This window comes from Kryptolebias marmoratus, linkage group LG20 (assembly GCF_001649575.2).
Source record: "Kryptolebias marmoratus isolate JLee-2015 linkage group LG20, ASM164957v2, whole genome shotgun sequence".
In the NCBI taxonomy this organism is placed as follows: domain Eukaryota; kingdom Metazoa; phylum Chordata; class Actinopteri; order Cyprinodontiformes; family Rivulidae; genus Kryptolebias; species Kryptolebias marmoratus.
Window position 1 is genome coordinate 6560730 of NC_051449.1, and position 19447 is coordinate 6580176.

At 41.8% G+C, this 19447-nt stretch overlaps 1 protein-coding gene across 2 annotated transcripts in view; it reads left to right on the forward strand.

Annotated features, from left to right (window-relative positions):
- Positions 1-19447, forward strand: part of insra (insulin receptor a) — a 49552-nt gene that overhangs the window by 25004 nt on the left and 5101 nt on the right. For both annotated transcript variants that reach the window (XM_037981920.1, XM_017410984.3), the window contains exons 3-17: positions 688-1018; positions 4190-4329; positions 4746-4890; positions 5228-5442; positions 7160-7286; positions 7681-7934; positions 11515-11682; positions 13524-13722; positions 13802-14067; positions 14764-14903; positions 15469-15628; positions 16647-16746; positions 16846-16913; positions 17369-17598; positions 17881-17991. In XM_037981920.1, the coding sequence (XP_037837848.1) occupies positions 688-1018; positions 4190-4329; positions 4746-4890; positions 5228-5442; positions 7160-7286; positions 7681-7934; positions 11515-11682; positions 13524-13722; positions 13802-14067; positions 14764-14903; positions 15469-15628; positions 16647-16746; positions 16846-16913; positions 17369-17598; positions 17881-17991 (2654 nt within the window). The remainder of the gene's footprint in view (positions 1-687; positions 1019-4189; positions 4330-4745; positions 4891-5227; positions 5443-7159; positions 7287-7680; positions 7935-11514; positions 11683-13523; positions 13723-13801; positions 14068-14763; positions 14904-15468; positions 15629-16646; positions 16747-16845; positions 16914-17368; positions 17599-17880; positions 17992-19447) is intronic.

Here is a 19447-nt window from a genome sequence, read left to right on the forward strand (position 1 = left end):
CCTTCTTAAAGCGGCGGCACAGTTTAAAATGAACAAATCGATTAAGTCTTCCATGTCCTCAATGCGATGCACCTAAAAATACATTTTACCCGCTACCCCCTAGTAACAACAACATATCATCCACTTGTTTGTCTTGTCATTACTACAAAAAGAACAAACTAAAGTGCAACAAACTTGACGTATTGGTGGTATTAAAAGTTCATGTTTCCTGTTCCTTCAGGTTGCCTGCTCGCTGTTTCTCAGTTCAGTATGTGAGTTAGCTTTAGTCAGAACGAAAACAACACCAAACACTCATAAATCCCTGCTTACTGCATATGCCAGTTCTTCCTGTCTTATGTTTTTACTGAGCCTTCTGGATCAGTATCTGTCTTTTATCAACTCGTGTTGCACCCCTGCTGTTTGCCTTCAGGATGCTCGTTGGCCAATGACAGATGATCCTCTGGGCTGCCTTTCCTCTGCTGACGGGTTTCCCTCCCGCTGACACAGAAGTCTCACTGTATCAGATTGGTGTGGGATTTACACACTTAATTGTAGCTTCAGTAAAAACAAATGTGAAGACGCTTGTGCGATGACAAAACTTCTGCTTGAGCCGCCAACCCTCTTATTCACCTTAAGATATAAACCTTTCTTTGACTTTGGTTTTGCTTTCCCCTCTAACCCGACTTTTTTTCCCCACTTCCCTTCCAGTGTGCCCTGCCTACTGCAAACACCGGGCCTGCAAAGACGACCAGTGCTGCCACGAGCAGTGCCTGGGCGGCTGCAGCCAGCCCGGCTCGGCCAGTCACTGCGTGGCGTGCCGCGGCCTCCAGCACGACGGCACCTGTGTGGAACGCTGCCCGAGCAACCACTTCATCTACAAGGGCTGGCGCTGCGTTTCCATCGCCTTCTGCCAGGATCTGCACAACAGGTGCAAGCAGGAGAAGGAGAAGAACAAGAACACGGATTGCCACGACTACGTCATCCACAACAGCGCCTGCATCCCAGAGTGCCCCTCTGGCTATTCCATCGGCAACTCCTCGTAAGTGGGCACTCGAGTCTGGTGGTCTTTTAATGGCTTGCAGGAAAGATATTTGATCACTGAAGCATGCTTAATATTTTGGACCTTTTCTGCTGAAGCCTTTTGGTGATTTGATCCCACAAAAATAAAAAAAATACTAATTTAATTCACATTGCTACATAATTATAAATAAAATAAACTTAATGCATTAATTTAAGGACAAAAGATTTATTGGTCAGATTCCAAATGAACTTATCCCACCTAATAAGATATCTTGACTAAACAAAACACCAACAAGTGTCACCTTTTGCCTGTTTAATACTAAAATATGCTGATGTTTAGTTTTTGTAGCACAGAACAACAGCAGGAGTCGATGGTCTGCTCTGTTGGCACTTCTCTGTATGTTTGCTCTCAAAACCTCTTTGTTGCCGTCTGTTTGTGAGAAGCCAGCTTGGTCGAAGTAGTGCAACGCAGCGGGAAGGTTGGCACATCTGCACTTCTGCTTTCAACTCCGTATCCCACAATTTAGTGTCGCTCAGTCGTTTACCAGGTGCTGGTTTCCTGCGTTGCGATTCTCGAGCGTTACGCAAACACGAGCGCTGTGGCATGAGTTGTGCTTGCTTTCATTTTTTACTTCTTACCTCTCCCTTGATCTATAAATTACCAACCCGTTGTGCTTGGAAATGTGTTGCAGCATCAGAAAATAAACATAAAGAAGGCTGCTGACCTGTCTTGCCCGTCATTTTCTTCCACTCTGACGGTAACAGAGCTGTTTAAGGAGCGCGGCTTTGCCTGGAAGCACATAAAAAAAAAGAAAAAGTCAAAACTGCCCGGATAGTTCTGCTCTGATGGCAGCTGAAAACCCAGCAGTAAGATGTAGAAGTATTGGGTGTTTGTAATGTTAGTGCTTTCAGACACTGGATCTGGACTCCTTTGTCCTGCTGCTGCCTCATTTGGAGGTTTTGTCTGGAAAACGGCAGCAAAGTCCAGACGGGCCCATCAGTGACAGCAGCCACGGCGAGGAAAAGCAGTTGTGCTCCCGCAGGAGTGTTTGCGGTGTATTTAACCTTTAATAATCCACAGAGGATTTGCCAAGTGCGTAATCTCTATTTGAGCAACATGCAGCTTCACGTTCGGAGTCACATGCTGTGAATTTACACCTGAGCGACGAGTGGAGAGCAGATGGAGCTCCAGTGGAGCGGCTCGGGGTGAAAGGTGGCCTGTCTTAGTGCTCGGCAAAGACGGCCACTTTTTCTTTTTCCAAACGGTCGAGAATTTATTTATTTTTATAATCGACCGAGACTTTAAAAACCATTAAACACTACCCAATAAGCTATAACTTATCTTTAAATCTTATTTGTGATGTTTTTATTTGTACTTTTTCAGTGCAGTCATGAGTCCTCGGTGACGTCAGATACATGTTTTACTTCAGTAAATGTTGAGTTAGGTACTCCTTTGATTTGTGTAACACAAAGAGGTAATAATACATCATATATGCTGACTAAAACCCCAGCAAATGTTTCATTACAAGTAAAGACGATATTTTCTTTTCATAAAAGGTGATTTCTTTATGATATATTGTAAGGTTTAAAGTTTCATAACAAAATGTTTAATATGTGTGTTTGATTTGCCTGTATGTGATGATATTGATGGTATTGTCGGATATAAAGCTCTGTAGCTGCAGTATTTGAACCAAAGGTAGCCCCTCTTTGGGCAGATTTTATCCCTTTTTTATTTTCCAGGGAAATGAATTTACAAATCCTGCACATCGAAAGCTTTAGGCCACTGTTGACCTGCGGTGAACCCATTTGCTCTCACATCTGAAGCTTTTCACACCGACTCTCCCCGTTCCCACCCCCTTGTTGTCTCCTCTCTCCTCTCCTTCCCGTCGTCAGGTTCAGACTAAGCTGTGGAAATTAAAGTGCGCTCAGGATAAGCGGCGCTCTCCTCAGAGTTATGAGTGTCTGGGCTAAAAGTGCAGATGTGGCATCAGGGTAAAAATAAGAAGGTCAAGATAGTTCAGGGAATGGGGGGAAAAATGTGCAAGTTACATTTTCTTTGCAGGACAAAAGATGCTTTGTTGTTTTAAAGCCTTCTGGGCCTGTAAGGAAAAAGTGTCACAGGAGCTGCTTGTTTTGCTGTTGGCAGCGGTTTGTTTATCTCATCTCCTGTTACAACATACTTGCAGCTCACAGTGGATTGTAGATTAGTCAGTGCCATGAAATTTGTAGCTCAGAAGCTGACACTCGGCTCTCTTATCGACTCATTCCTCTGTAACTCTCTAGTATCTCATTTGGGCCGCGACTGCTTTGGACTAGTTGTCAAACAACCGTTCTCCTGGGAGTCTCCAGAATGTCTCGAAACATTTGCAGGCCCTCTCAGTTTCCCCGTGCGGGGCGCAAAGGCACACAGTTTTGTCACTTGATTTGAACATTGGGCGGCAAATTTTCTCTCTAATAGTTGGTCTTGATCATCTCCAAACCAGAACTAGTCCAGATCTGCCCATCTCCATTATTAAAGCGTACTCGAGGACATTAAATCATAAACGTGCAGCCGGCTGCCAAGGAAGCGAGCCGAGGTGGGCTAAAATACAAGTTTATACAAAAATAAGCCGTGATTTTTAAAAGATCCTCCAACAATCTCAGCCCAGTGAGATTTAACCTGAGTGGTTCTTACCTCATAGATTAGAGGAGCAAGCAGCACATCATTGTCTTCATAAACCCTCTCTTTGGCATGATTTCTGAGCATTTAAGGTTCTCAAAACAAATGCTCTTATGGTCTTTTATGTATTCAGTGGAAGAGGTTCCATATTTTTTATGCTCAGAGCAGATACTTTATCTAAAGTAGCTGTGATCAACACTTAAATACGTCTTTAAAAAGATCTGATTATTTTTCAGGGCATAAATTTTTATGCAAAAACGGTCAGATTTTGAGCATTTTTTGCCTTTCAGCTTTCCAGTTCGGCTCGTTTCCAGCTACATCTGTTGGCTGCTTTCAGTTTAAAATCTCTAATAAACCTGCACATCATTTATCCAGCACCTCAGACAGGCAGTGATTAGCTCATGAACCAGGAACAGCTCGTGACACGTATTTCATTCAAGCTTCGGTGCAGATTTTTGAGATTAAAAAGCAGCTGCAGGTTACATTCACATTATCGTTTCCTAACTCTGTGGTCTTTGGTTTGTTGTGCAGGCTCCACTGTAAGCCCTGCGCAGGACCCTGTCCCAGAGTGTGCCGGGGTCTGAAAACGGTGGACTCCGTCACCGCCGCGCAGGCTCTGAGAGGCTGCACCGTCCTCAACGGGAGCCTGGTCATCAACCTGCGGGGAGGAAGTGAGTGCTTTTGCGGTCTGTTTGGTTGAATCAGATTACGGCGTACATCCCATCTGCTCAATGAAGCGATAAACAAAAGGGCTGTCGGCATTAACCTGAAACCAGGAAGATGGAGTGAGAGTCGAACAGTTAGTAAAAAAAAAGAATAGTCCTGTTTAGATGTGACAATTAAATATGGATGAATGCATTAATGTGTGTAAGATTGTTTTCTTTTTCTGTAGATGTTGAATACAGAATCACATCAGATAAGTTAAAAATCAAAATATACCAAACAAAACACTTATTTGTGCCAGGACCAACCAAACCATAGAACTGTGATTTCTAAAGATCTGTTTGTTACAACTAACTAGCTGTTTTCTTTTGATTTTTTAGTTTTAGTCCCTTTTTAAAGGCTTGTGCTGTTGGGTTCTCTTTAGACAACATCGCAGCTGAGCTGGAGGCCAGTCTGGGCCAGCTGGAGGAGATCACTGGCTACCTGACAGTGCGACGGTCCTACGCCCTTGTTTCCCTCTCATTTTTCCGTAAACTCCGTCTTATTCGTGGGGAAGAACAGGAAATCGGGTGAGGCTCTATCTTCTCCGTCCCCTCTGATCCTCACCATGGCAGCCTCCTCCTGTAATTATGAGTTAAAAGTGGACTGACCTTTTCAGAATGTCTTTCTGTGGCAGCTGCTTTTGGTTTGACTTTCTAAAGACACAAAGTTTAGAAATGCTAGAAATGCGTTTTGTTCAAGGGGCTACGCTCGCCGTGGAAATGGCAACGATTGTGCAAACAGCTCAATTCAAACTGAAGACCAAATTTTGCAGCTCAGGTTGCTCCAAAAGCTTTTTACGCCTCCAGCCGAAGGTCGTGGATCGTTGCAAATATGCTCACGCAGATCGTCTGCTTTGTTTTCCAGGAATTACTCTTTCTATGCCCTGGACAACCAGAACCTCCGGCAGCTCTGGGACTGGTCCAAGCACAAGCTGACCATCCTGCAGGGGCGCATTTTTTTCCACTACAACTCCAAACTCTGCATATCAGAGATCCACAAGATGGAGAACGTGACGGGAACCAAGGGGCGGCAGAGCCCAAACGACGTCGCCCTCAAGACCAACGGAGACCAGGCCTCGTGTAAGAAACAACATGATATTTGGTGAACTAGATACTATGGCAACAGACAACACAGAGTACGCTTTCAATCAGTTATTGTTATGATGGCCATTTCCTGCCTCGTGTTTGCAGATAACTTCCTGGAAACCTTTATGCTGATATTGTTTAAGTAAGAACAACCAACCGGACAGAGTACTCTGATTGGTTCTAACAGGGATGTAGATAAATTAGTCTTTTATCATTTTAATGGGTTTAAACATTATTTTTTTACTGACGGTCTGGGTTGAATGGATTGAACATGGAGAAATTTGAAGTAAGGCTTTAGGCTGGATTCGGTCCGCTGTCATCATGACGACTGCAGCAGGATTGTTGTTTCCAGAAGAGAAAGGAAAAGAAAACACTCCGTACTGTCCACTGACTGAAGAAGTGGGCCACTTAAAGAATCAGCTTTTTTTTTATTCTTTAAGGACTTATATTCGTCAGGCTGGTCTCTTGCGTAGGTGTTTAAATCCTGTTTTGGTTTTTTAAAACCTACAGGAGACAAAAGACAAAGTGCTGAACAATTACCTTCAGAGAAAATGACAGAAATGCTCCTTTTCTGGTTAGTGGTTTGTAATTGTTGTTGCTTCATCACGCTGCTTGTTTTTACTGTTTAGTTAGGGTTGAAAGTGTTCTGGATCTGGATGTTTTGTTTTTTTTTACTGTCTGGATTTGATTTCCTTTTGAATCACAAGTCTCAAGAGCTATTTTGTTTTTGTATAAAACTTCAGAAACCTCAGCTGTAAAAGTCACAAACCAGATTTGTGTCAGAATGCTGCAGCTTAGACGCATCAGGACCAAGCTAATCTCTTTTTTTTTCCCCTGAGATGGTAAAAGTCTTTCATTGCTTTTGTTCTTACCGAGTGCATTGACAAATATACGCTGAAGCGTAGCTGCACTCGGCTGACCCGTAGGGGACCTTTGAGAAGAGTGATATTGTAAATAAATCGACAGAAAGGACTCTGTCGTAAGCAAATAATATTGGGCTTTAACTCAGAAAGGGTTTGGTTCTGCAGTTCGACATGAACAAACAGAGAAAAAGAGATATTTGTACATGTGCACGATAAGGAAAAGAGCCAGAACTCATCAGTTTAATAGAAAAATTAGCGATTTCTGTGAAAATGCCGGGTGAACACTGAGCTGAATGCTGAAAATTGCTGAAAAAGCTGAAACTGAGTTCATAAAAGTAAAAGAAAAAACGCCAACTAAAAACTAAAAGAAGCAACATGCTATCTAAAACCCCAAATTTCCAAAATGCTATCTAAAAGTAGCAAAAGGCAAGCTAAAAGCTAATACTTGCAAGAGGATAACTAAAAGCTCCGATCAGATCAGCAGCTAAAAGTTTAAAGAGCAAGTTTGCTGAAGCAGATTTCCAAGAAAACAGTGATTTTTCTTTTTTGAAGAAACTAAAGCGATTTCAACGTGTTTCTATGGGGAATTTGATTTTAAATAAAGTTGAAAAGTATTAAAGTTGCAAAAGTTTTAGCTCCTAAACGAGCTGAATGTTTGATATACAAAATGGCTAAAATAGGACAAAATGTGTGTTTGGGTGGGGAACAGAGAAGGTGGAGAAAATGATTGATGGGATGGCTGCAGGACATGTAGATATGCATCCTTTTTACACATCCAGAAGTCTAATTGCTTTCCTCCCAGTTTAATTTAAAAGCTCATATGATTGTCTTTTTGCACGTCCTGACAGGTGAGAACCTCCCGCTGAAGTTCACCCAGGTTCGAACCATGAGCGATAAGATTATGGTCAAGTGGGAACCCTTCTGGCCTCCGGACTTCAGAGATCTGCTGGGCTTCATGGTGCTCTACAAAGAGGCGTAAGTTCACCTGGAGCTCTGATTACGGTTTCAGCCGTGTGTGGCCTGTCCTCCTCACAGATAAAATACATCCTCTTCATTTCTTGCATTCCTGTTCTGCGCCGTCACATCCTCTTGTTTGTTTTCTGTTTGGTCAGACCCGAACTTCGCCTCAGCCACACGAATCATCATCAGATAATATCCTGGAATTTCCTCGCTGCAATTTTCTGTGCTCGTGTTCTGGCGAAGCTCTATTCCCTTTTCTGAATGCTCCTATAAATCTATTGATGAGATGCTGTAAAAAAGAATATGTGACAGTCAAACCCAGCATCCTTCCTTGGGTAAAATACGATTGAGGCAGATGCGTATAGCTCACCGCTCAGCTGGATATTGTGATTGTTTTTCGCCGCCGCAGGCCGTTTCAGAACGTAACCGAGTTTGACGGGCAGGACGCCTGCGGCTCCAACAGCTGGGTGATTGCTGACGTTGACCCTCCGCGCCGAGCCACAGACGGGGAAAAGGAGCAGATTGAACCGGGTCACCTCATCATGCCCCTGAAGCCCTGGACGCAGTACGCCATAATGGTGAAAACCCAACTCTCGGCGTCCGACGATCACCAGGTCCCCGGAGCCAAAAGCGACATCATCTACGTTCGCACCAACGCCACCAGTAAGACTGATCCTCATCTGTTAGACTAAACTATAGAAACTGTGTGGAATTGATTTTACCTTTGAAAACTTAACTTCCTCTTCCATGAAGGTCACCTCCTCATGCAAATTTTAACTTATAGCTCATCCTGCTTTTTTAACACCGTTTTCTCTAGTGTCAAATGTCACCAAAGAAAACTCCAGATTAAAATTCAAATGTATTGTCGGTGTGCAGGTTGGACGAGCGTCTTGTAATTTTAAGTGGCAGCAGAGTTATAAATATCACTCTTTGCTGAAGAAAATACAGAAAAGCTGCTCAAATACTCCTAGGACCAGCTTCTGCAGTCGTGGCGTTTGTGTCCTCGCTTGAATATTTCTAAATATCGCTGCGCTCAGTTGGTCAGATGAAAAGCTTTTCTTCCATCCGTCAAATCAGATGAGGCGCCTCTTTCAAATCACAGGTTTGCTTCGATCTTACTCTTAACTTGAAGTTTGCTGCCAGTTCTTTACAGGTTGTGGAAACTTCAGCTAATAGTTAGTTAAAGGTTCTCTTAGAGAACAAAAGTTGTTGTTAAAGATTCTTTTTTTGTGTGTTTTTGGCTGGTTCAGCCTCTGCTGCTTTGCTGCTAAAATGTCACCGACCTACAGGCCCCCATCTTGTGTTGACGTCTGCATCAGAGTCCTACAGTGATTATGAAGCTCTTCCTCAGTACTTGATGTACTTTGCCACCCACAGTGTGTGTGTGTGTGTGTGTGCCATTTCAGGTACACACACTTTGTGGTGCGTATGCGGCGTTATGATGGCCTGTCTAGCTGGCTTCCTTTTAGAGAGTAGTAGTTGTTTCCTTCCTTATAAAAACCGCATGAAAACTGCAGCTTCCAGCGTCGGCGAGTGAACATCGTGCAAAGGGGAGGGGCCGTTTTCCGCGCCGCGGCGCCGGCGCTCCGCGGTTCCTCGTCTCGGTCTCGTCAGCAGGGCGAAGCGGCAGCCGGTGAAACTTCCTGACAGTGCGGTCAGACTTGTCTGTGGCATCGTAATATAACAAGGACAACATGATCAGTCTGATGATGAAACTTAGGCCTCTGTTTCTCCTTAAACATGCCCACCGCTGCCCACACGCGCCTCCCATAGCATACATCTGAAGCTTTGATTCTTGGCAGTCATACTCCATTGTAGGCCACAGTGAGGTGCCACTTCTTGCGTGAATGCTGATTCAGTATTCCTGTTTTATCTAATCTGACGACTTCTGCACACTTAAAGCCGTTTTAGCCATTTTAGCCATTCATACATGGAAACGTTCAGCTCATACAGGGGGTGGATGCTATGCCGTTGGAATTATTTGTACTTTCCTAAATATTGTACTTTATTTACTAACATTTTCCCTGAAGAAATACAAAAAGATATCTTCAATTTCTTCACTTCAAAATCATTTCTCTCTTTAAAATCTGCGTCAGCGAGCTTGTCTTCTTATGCTACTTTTCCTTTTTAGCTAGCCTTTTGCTACTTTTAGCTTTTTAGCTAGCCTTTTTCTACTTTTAGCATGTAAGTTTGCCTTTCACTACTTTTTCCATTGCTACTTTTATTTGGCTTTTAGCTAGCCTTTTGCTATTTTTAGCTAGTGGTTTGATACTCTTGGCTACCTGTTGCTTCTCTTTTATCTAGCATTTTACTCGTGTTCTGCTTGTTTTAGCTTCTGCAGCCCCTTTCAGCCGTCATTCAACACTCAGCATTAGTGCAGCATTTTAGCAGAAAATGTTTTTCTCTAATAGTTCCTACCACAAGCTGACAGCCCTCAAATATAATCTAATGAAACTGTCGACAGTAAAACTGCTATTATGGGCTCAAGCTGTTTTCATAAGTTTAAATCCACCAACAGCCGCTCGAATCGAAGTGACTGAAGTCCTGCAGAGTTTATTGTCAATGACTGATGTGAAAAACAAGCTTCCTACAGTGAATCTGAACCATAACAAAGATTATTTATTTTCACGGCGACAACTTAATGAATTTCTCTAATGAGGAAAATCTCTAATTGAATTAAAATATCTTACAACTTCAGCATTTTACAAAACCCAAACCACATTTCAGCACTTAAAAAAGACAACGACAACAAACTCGGCTCAAAATAAAACACAGATGAATTCGTTAGAAGCAGCATAAAAGCACTTATTTGCTGTATTTAATCCTAAATAATGTCCATGCGGTTTTTATTTGCTTGTGGCTTGAAGGCGTTTGACGGAAATCAAATGACTGTATGTTTCTTTACACAAAACAAACATCAAATGGTGTGAAACTGGTGGGGAAAACCCTGAAGCAGCAGCTGCGTGTCGCAGGCCGGTAAGCGGACCGAGTTACCTCGCTGCAACCTGAAATGCAAATTCAATCGAAACCGCTCCTCTCTTCAAACAGCAATGATTTGTTTCTGGGTTTGTGCCAACCGTGACAGGATTTAAAGCAAGTCAGCACAAAACCATGCTGCATTTTTACTGAATATATATATATATTCCCCCCTAAATTTATTTGTCTTGCATGAAAATGATGTTTCCAAACAAACAGCACAAAGAAAAAGTGCCTGTAGATACATTCATAGTCAAAAGATATGGATTCAGTACATTAATAGTATTAAAAATATATTTTAGATCAGCTCATAGTTTAAAAAGAAAGTCTTTAATTCATGTTAAGACTTTTATTTATGTAAATTAAAATTTGTTTAAAATTAAATTTTGTTTAAATGAGTACATATAACTATTAAAGAACAAAATCCTAAATATTTTATGATTAAATTTGATTAAATGTTGCACTTTGAAGACAAATAGTCATGTGCTAATTGAAAATATACATAATTCTGAAAAATGTCTATAATTGAAATCCATAATCTGATCTTTAGTGACATGTTATAATAATACTGATTGCCTGTTAGGTTGACTTGATTAAAAAAAATAAAACAGGACATGGTAAAAACAAACTTAGACAATAGTTTTGCAGACATTTTACACTATAGGTTTTGACTGGACGTTCACTCGCGCCTGTTATTTATTTTATTTATCTCTAATCTATCTCCTTTAAGATACATAAGTGTCTACTGAGCATCGAGCTAATTGCGACCCAGCTTCGGATAAATTGTGACCCGTTACGAGTCACAAGGAGTTGTTATTTTAACATTCTCCCGATTTCTCTCCTGACAACAAAGCTGGTTTTGTTTGCGAAAACTGGATTTTTACTGGTCTGGATGGATGACGTCAGGAATTATATTTAAAAAGGGGAGAATCCCCAAGCTTCACAATGACATCAAACATTATACGAAGGGATTTCCCAGTGCTACGTCAGAGAAAAATGGTCAATTTGGAGGAAATTAAAAGGGTTATTTCTGCAGACATACCTGTTAGAAAGCGTCAATTTAAAAGTAGATCAGGAGGATAATTTTTTATTTTAGTTCCTGGGTCTTTATGGACTCATTTTTACACAAATCTCAATATTTTCACATTTTTCCATGGCAGCCTGTGTTCATTCTGACTCATTTTGCCATCACTGGTCACAGTTTTGTTTGGCAGAGGAGTAAATGTTGTTTTGTTCTAAACATTTTTTTTTTTTTCCCCTTCTGCAGAACCCTCAGTCCCGCTGGACCCCATCTCCTCCTCCAATTCGTCCTCTCAGATCATCTTGAAGTGGAAACCTCCCAACGACCCCAATGGAAACATCACCCACTACGTGGTCTTATACCAACGGCAGCCTGAAGCCAGCGAGCTCTACAAGTTCGACTACTGCCAGAAGGGTGAGGCGCACCGTCTGTGGTGGTTTCTGGGTTTATCTAGATGCATTTAATATCCCAGTTTCTGAGATTTGCCTGAACTTCAGAGCTCCTCTGGCTTTTTACCACCGCAGGTTGCTGCAGTCAGTCTCTAAATCTCTTTGATCTAATTTAAACAACTTCATTTCATAACTAAATTTAAATAAATCATCTTCTCTAGGGGCTTATGATGATGTTAGTTTAGGTTGTTCACATTGTTCTAATAGTAGGAAAATGTTCATTTTACCCTCTCATCAGTTAATGTGACGTTTTAAAACAATTAGACAGAAGCCACGTATTGCGTTCATCCAGTTTAATGTTCAGAAGTCCGTTTGTTCGGAGCATTAAAGGTAAAAAGGTTGCTGCGGCGCTCCCCTTCACCTATCTCCAGCCTCCCGTGTTCTGATTGGTCGTCCGGTGAAAGATGGAGTGTGGAGCAGCTGCTCAGTCTTTGTTTGAGGTGTGGGAAAAAAAAAACAACAACAACAAGAAAACCCCACGAGGCTGTAATTACACAAATCTGATTAAGAAAAGTGAGGAAACGAAAACGAATCAAATTTCAAACAGTTCGTCCGTTCTGTGCGTGATGTTTTCCGTGTTTAAAGACGGTGCAGAGGTGTCCTGCTTTTGGTTTTACAACTACCTCATCTTTTATGATATTTATGTTTTTTTGCCTCAGTTTGTGGCGTATTAAAGTCCCGATTTCTTGAAAAGGAGCTGAGCTTTGCTTCGACCCTCTCAGTCATGAAAACAAACAAAAACAAAAAAGCCCTGAACTCCTGGCAACTCCTGTACCTGTTTACAGGTTGGAGTAATTTGAGCTACCTAACGGGTGTCAGTTTTCCCAAAACACGCTCAGCCCCACCTTACATGTGGAGAAAACAGTGTGACGAGGTCAGGACAACACTTAAATGTGTTATTTGAAGATAACCCTGATGCTGTGCTGATCAAATAATAGAGTTGTTGTTGATCTATGGAGTCAGGATCTTGTTTGCCTTTTTTAACGACAGATTTCTGGATATTTCTCAACCTTAAAAGAAAATGCTTTCTTTTTAATTTTCAAACTTTTGATATGAAACAGTGCTACGAATGAACAAAAAAAGAAGAGCGTACGTCCAAGCGAGGCGCAAGGACATAAAAATGTATTTTCTTTCAGGAGCGGCGACGTTTGACTAAAGAACAGCGATGAAAAATACCGCTGGATGCCGCAGCACAAACCGTCAGCCGCTGTGGGAGTTGTAACTGAAAATAATAGAGCCCAAGTTTCTGACACGTGTGTTTGTGCCACCTATGTTTGCCCTTAAGACCTTGACTTTTATTAAAAAAATAAGAGAAGTGTCCCGATACAGCCATGAATCTGACCCTGTTATATCAACAAAGAGGCGTCGGCTTCTTAAAGGCATTCGTGATGGCAGCAATGTTCGTGAAGAGGCAGAGACGTTGTCCACTTCTGTGTGAATTTAATAAACCGATCTCTGGAAAGTTGAATAAAACTCACCTCTCGGACAAGATCTTCACCTCGGGTTCAGATAAAGTTCATCCGTTTATTTTGGTTACAGCTTGTTGCTCCTCGTCCGTCAGCTGCCATCTGCGTTCACAAAATCCGACTTTTCCTCTTTCGAGCTCCTTGTGTTCGTCGAGTTTGCAGGGAGAATGTGTCAGGGATCATTTATGTCCGCTGCAGAGGGACTGGGGACCTGGAGACGACAATGACGGACGTGTCCTGCAGGAGTGCTCGTGTTTATGTTTGTTTATCGCACCTGCCGTCACATGAACCCCCTCTCTTGTTTTTTTCTCTCTCTGTCTGTCTGTCTCGCTGTTGCCAGGGATGAAGTTGCCATCGCGGGTGCCCACTCAGGTGGACAGTGACGAGGAGCAGAAGTGGAACCAGACCGAGGACCAGGGCCAGGGGGTGAGATGCTGCGCCTGCCCGAAAACGGACAAGGAGCTCAAGAAGGAGAAAGAGGACTCGGAGTACCGAAAGACCTTTGAGAATTACCTTCATAATGAAGTCTTTGAGATCAAGTAGGTCTCCTGATTAACAATATTGTCAGATTTATTTTACACATTTATTATTCCCTCTGAACGTGCCTGCCTTGTCCAGACGCTCCAGGCAGAGGCGCTCCGTGATGGGCGTGGCCAACAGAACACAGCCCTTCTTCGCTGCGGTGGCCGTGGGCCACCCGGACGACGAGGAAAACTTCGAAAGCACCAAGACGATGGTCTACGTCCACGCCAAGGAGTCCACGGTCATCTCCAACCTGCGCCACTTCACCAGCTACCAGATCGAGGTGCACGCCTGCAACCACCTGACGGACCAGAGCCGCTGCAGCATGGCGGCGTACGTCAGCGCCCGCACCATGCCCGAGGGTACGACAGCGCCGGGATCTGGCTGCTCCGCTGCAGATTGTTACCGTTTCCTGTAGGACTTTCAGGTTTTCCCCGTTAAGGCCCCACAGAATGTTTTTTTTTTAACCCCACAACTTTACTTGATTGGCTTCATTTTTTAGCTGCTTGTTTGGTTGTTAAAAACCAGATCTATTTCTCAGCAGCAAATAAGGTCAAACATTGTCTTAAATTTGATTTGGTTATCTTTGTCCAGAGTATTATTCAATATTCTTTGTGTGTAAAGGAACATATTCACTTTCTGTCTGTATGAAATGGGTATTTGCAGAAGCAAGTCAGTTGTGTGAGGCAATTTATTTTATTATTTTTTTGGCTTTTCATGCACTTCTTAATTTTTATAGGCAGTTAAGTTTGTTTAAGAGGCGACACAGGAAGCTTCAATTAGTGCAAATCCTTTATAAACCTTTATAAAGCTGCTTAACTAAAGCAGATAAGTTGAAACTGTTATTTTTGATTATGAAGAATGTGCTCCCTATAAGACTTTATCTTTTATTGCTGTTCACTCAGTGAATGTAGCCTTCAACAAATGTCTTCATTTTGTACCAAACCTGATTAAATGTAGCAGTGCTGATTGCTGATTTGGACCCAACCTGCAGCTCGTCTTCCTTCTGCTCCAAACAAGCCAAGGGTTTGAAATCTGAACCACCTTGTTCTCTGCAGATAAAGCCGATGATATCTTGGGTCCCATCACTTACGACGTGTCAGAAAATACGGTGCACATCGGTTGGCACGAGCCCGCAGCTCCAAACGGCATTATCATCCTGTACGAAGTGAACTACAAGAGGCTGGGAGACTCCGAGGTAAAAACAAGCACACAAGCTCACGTTCTGACTCTGTTACTGAAGCACGTGAGCAGGAGAGGTGAAAGCCTGGAGCTGCAGATCGACGATGACTGCGGGGTCACTCGGTGTGTCCTCTGATTCACAGGAAAGGCAGTGACTCTGTGATCGAACAGATTATGAGCGACAAATTAAATTAGTCATTCTGTAAACTCTCCATGAAGCACAGCAGCTGAAAGAGGTCCTGATTATTTCTGTGACATTTTGAGACTCGCCTCTTTTATTTGTTTGACATCCCTAATGGCAGAGTCATTTTTCTCTTGCGCCGCGCTGTGTTTTAGTTGCCATGGAAACTGGTTGAAACAAACATCCATTTGATCTAATTGAACTTATTTTTTGTGAAAAACATTTTTATTTACAAGTACTCATATGTTGTTGGGGTGTTTTTGTTCTCCCCTCCACCGTGAAACAAAAAAACAAACAAATTAACACACACGAGTTGAAAAATACAACATGTCATTGATCAGGTTGTTATTTTAAAATAAAACCTAAAGACTCAAACCACCGTCTCGTTTGATTCCTGCAGGAACAGCACTACTGTGTGTCCAGGAACATGTACAACGTGACCCGAGGCTGCAAACTGAAAGTGATGCATCCTGGGAACTACACCGTGAGGATTCGGGCCACCTCTCTGGCTGGGAACGGGTCGTGGACCGAGCCAACGTACTTCTACGTTCAGGATCCAAGTGAGTGTTGGTGGATGGGTGGGTGATGATGGAGGAAGGGATGGATGAAGAAAAGGCTGGATTGATGAACTTATAAGTGGGTGGGTGGGTAAATGAATTGTTGGATGGATGAATGAGTGAATAAAATGGATGGATATACAAATAAATGAACTGATAAACAAATAGATGGACAGATGAGTGATTAGATGGGTGGATAGATGATGGATAAATTAAAACATGGATGGATGGATGGATGGATGGATAAATTAAAACAGATGGATGGATGGATGATGGATAAATTAACTGGTAAATGGATGGATGGATAAATTAACTAATGGATGGATGGATGGATGGGTGAGTAGGTAAGTGGTTGGTTAAATGGATGGATGAATGAATAAAATGGATGTATGGATAAACAAATAAGTGAATTGATGGATAAATAGATGAATGAATGAATAAATAAAAGCTGACAGATGAGTATTTTATTTATTTATTTTGCATGTACTTAAGTCTAATGTTATATTTAAACGTGTTTCCTGGATTTAATTTATCCAGATTTGCATTTATTCAGGTGTTCATTCACCTCAAACAGAGAAAGCTCAAATATTTTTCCTTCTACATTTTAAAACCTTCACCTTTCTGTCCACCTTTGAGTTTACATGATCGTTATCTACAAAACAAGAGGATATTTTAGTCCCTGAAAAAACCCCATGGGCCTACAGATCAAAATATTTTTAAAACATTTAAAAATAGTTTGTTGTTTTATTGGTTTTTAAAGCTTTATTTGTCACCTGTTTAAATAAAAGTACAATAATAATTGCAATAATTTAAAATAAGGCTTAAAAAGAGTCTCAGAGTAAATTTAAAATGTAAAAGTCGGTCCTGTTCCTCCTCAGCAGCAGGAAATCACGAGACGCTGCTAATCGTTCCTGAAGGAGTTTCCGTTCTCACAGCAGCGTGTGGGTCTGTTCTGTGCAGCTTGTTTTTGTTTTTCCCCTGAAATGTGACACGCTTCGGGCGGATGTTTTTGTTTGAACAGGCGATCCTCTCTACATTGTGAAGATCATCATCGGGCCAATCATCTGCCTCGTCCTGCTGCTGATCGTGTCCGTCACAGGATTCGTCCTGTTCAGGAAGAAGTGCGTAACCGTCGCGTCCCATTCGATGCTCACGATTTTCATTTGGCCGGTGTATTTATTAAATGTGGTGTTCTGTTTTTTTTTTTTTCTCTCTTTTAGTCAAACCCAAGGGCCCAGTGGTCCCATTTATGCCTCTTCAAATCCCGAGTATCTCAGTACTAATGACGGTAAGCCAAGCCTTTAAATCATTTAAAGGCTGCATTTATAAAATGGATTTTAGGATTTTAAGATTTTGTTTAGGTTTTATTTGTTGGGGATCTCAAGATGAACACAAACCTGAAGCAAAATTAAGACGATTTGCGTAATTTCATACAAATCAGTAACACATATCAGGTCTTTTTCAACTGTAGACTTTTAGGTCATTGCTTAAAGTTTGCTGTAAATTAAAGAATGACATCAAATTAGTTTAACAAATATAATAAAGCACTACAGCGGGAACATGTCGGGGTTTATTTAGAAGCAAATGTAATTGGTTTAAATAAACATCTGATATTTCAGTCTTTTCAGATGTTTTGAAGCAAATAATCGGGACGATGCTCTGGATGCAGTTAAACGTTGTTGTTTATTTTTTTTGGTCGTGTCAAAGCTGTAATAAAAACCGTGATTATGCTCGTCTTGGCAGTGTACGAGGAGGACGAGTGGGAGGTGCCCCGCGAGAAGATCAACATCCTGAGAGAGCTGGGACAGGGCTCCTTCGGCATGGTCTACGAAGGCATCGCCAAGGACATCATAAAGGGCGAGGGGGAGACGCGGGTGGCGGTGAAGACGGTGAACGAGTCGGCCACCCTGAGGGAGAGGATCGAGTTCCTGAACGAGGCCTCGGTCATGAAGGCCTTCAGCTGCCACCATGTGGTAAAGACAGACGCCTTGTTTTCACCGTGTCGGGAACAATGTGGTCTTAGTTTTGTTTACTGATGATGGGTAAAAGAACAGGGTGGGGTTTGAATCAGCGGACCGCAGCTGTTTGTTTAAACTGCCGCTTCAGAACAAGAAGTGCTGAACGTGTACGTACTTCTGCGTTTATCTACGAGAAGGGCAGCAGCGTAATTGGCTCGACGGGACAAACGTTCGTTTTGACTGTTTGGGTAATGCAATCAGTGGTGTCAAAAAAAACCCTTCGCCTCCGTCCCTCAGGTGCGTCTGCTGGGCGTCGTGTCGAAGGGCCAGCCGACCTTAGTGGTGATGGAGTTAATGACCCACGGAGACCTGAAGAGCTACCTGCGCTCCCTGCGACCCGACGCCGAGGTAACCAGATGTGCTCACAGATGTTTTAGGTCGGATTGCACTTCTGGTTTCCTTTCTCACTTCTGCATTTTGTGGAGAAAAGAAGAACGCGAAGTCCTGACCGCTGTTTTCTTGCCTCTTAGTAAATTTCTGTTGATACTTTTCTTTTTTTTTAATGTTCACATGGAAATATTCTTTTTACAGAACCACCGAAACACGAGTCCTGTACAGATTTTTACTAAACTAAGAGCCTCCAAGTCCCTCTGAGGTGTGGGGTATAAATAATTTAGAAAAGCAGACTTATGAGTGGTTTGTGATTACAGAAAACTTTGTATTAACCATCATTAAACTCTAAAAGGAACCAACCAGTCTGGTCAAATAAGATTATTTTTATAGCAAAGACTCGACTGTGTTCTGATTTTAGTATTTTCCAGGTCTGGATAACTATGGGAAACCAAAAACAGAGCATTAAGAATCATTAGTTTCCAGACCTTTTTCTGAATTCTGTTTCCTAAAAGATTAAATTCAGATTTTTTTTAAATAAAAACGCTCAAACAGAAGAAGAAGATAGATGGCCGGTCGGTTCACGCTCCAAAACAAGCCTGGAGTTTAAGGTTTTATCCGTTAGTTTTTGTTTTTTGAGTTTCTTATTGACCACACCTGGCCCGAGGGCCAGATGTGGCCCCTGGACGATCTCCAGCTGGACCCCCAGGTCTTTAAACAGAACAACTTGAAAATAAGGTGATGAAAACCAGCATTTTATCGATGAAACGTCAGTAAAATTTAAAAAATGTAGTGTTTTTGAACCAGGCTGATCATAAATGCTTTGAAAAGCAAAAATGTCTTCTTTTTTTTAAGCTAGCAAATATTTTACTGCCATTTACAAAAAGTGTTGCTTTTTTTGGACTGAACTTGCTAACTTTGCTACAACTTCTCCAATCAGGAAATAAAAGAAAAAGCCTGGAAATGTTTTTCCAATTAATCTGCAGGTAATCTGGGTATTTTTTTTTGCTTTTAGTAAATCTGTACGGTCGTCTGATGCAGACAAGATTATAAAACTCAGAGTTCCTTCCAATAATAGCATTTTGCTTGGCGTATGGCCTTTTTAACTGCAGATTATTAACTATATTTCACAAATACAGGAAACAACTTTTCTGTCAGAAGGTCACCCTGCTCTAAAGCGTGTAAGGGTTTTTCTTTTATCTTATATTTTTACTCTAAATGTATGAAAATAGAAGCTTTACTATATAAACATCACAAGAGATTCACAGAAAAAACACCAGAACGGGCTCAGAAGTCCACATAAACCGTTGAAAGTTTGGTTTCAGATTCCAGTTGTTGTTTTTTACTTTTCACACATTTTTCCCTTAAGTTTGTGACGTTAAGATCAAAGAATAGAGTTTCATAAACGAAGCGATCACTTGTAGAGCATCATATTTTTAACATTTCTCTCCCTGTTCTTGTTTTACTCCTGCCA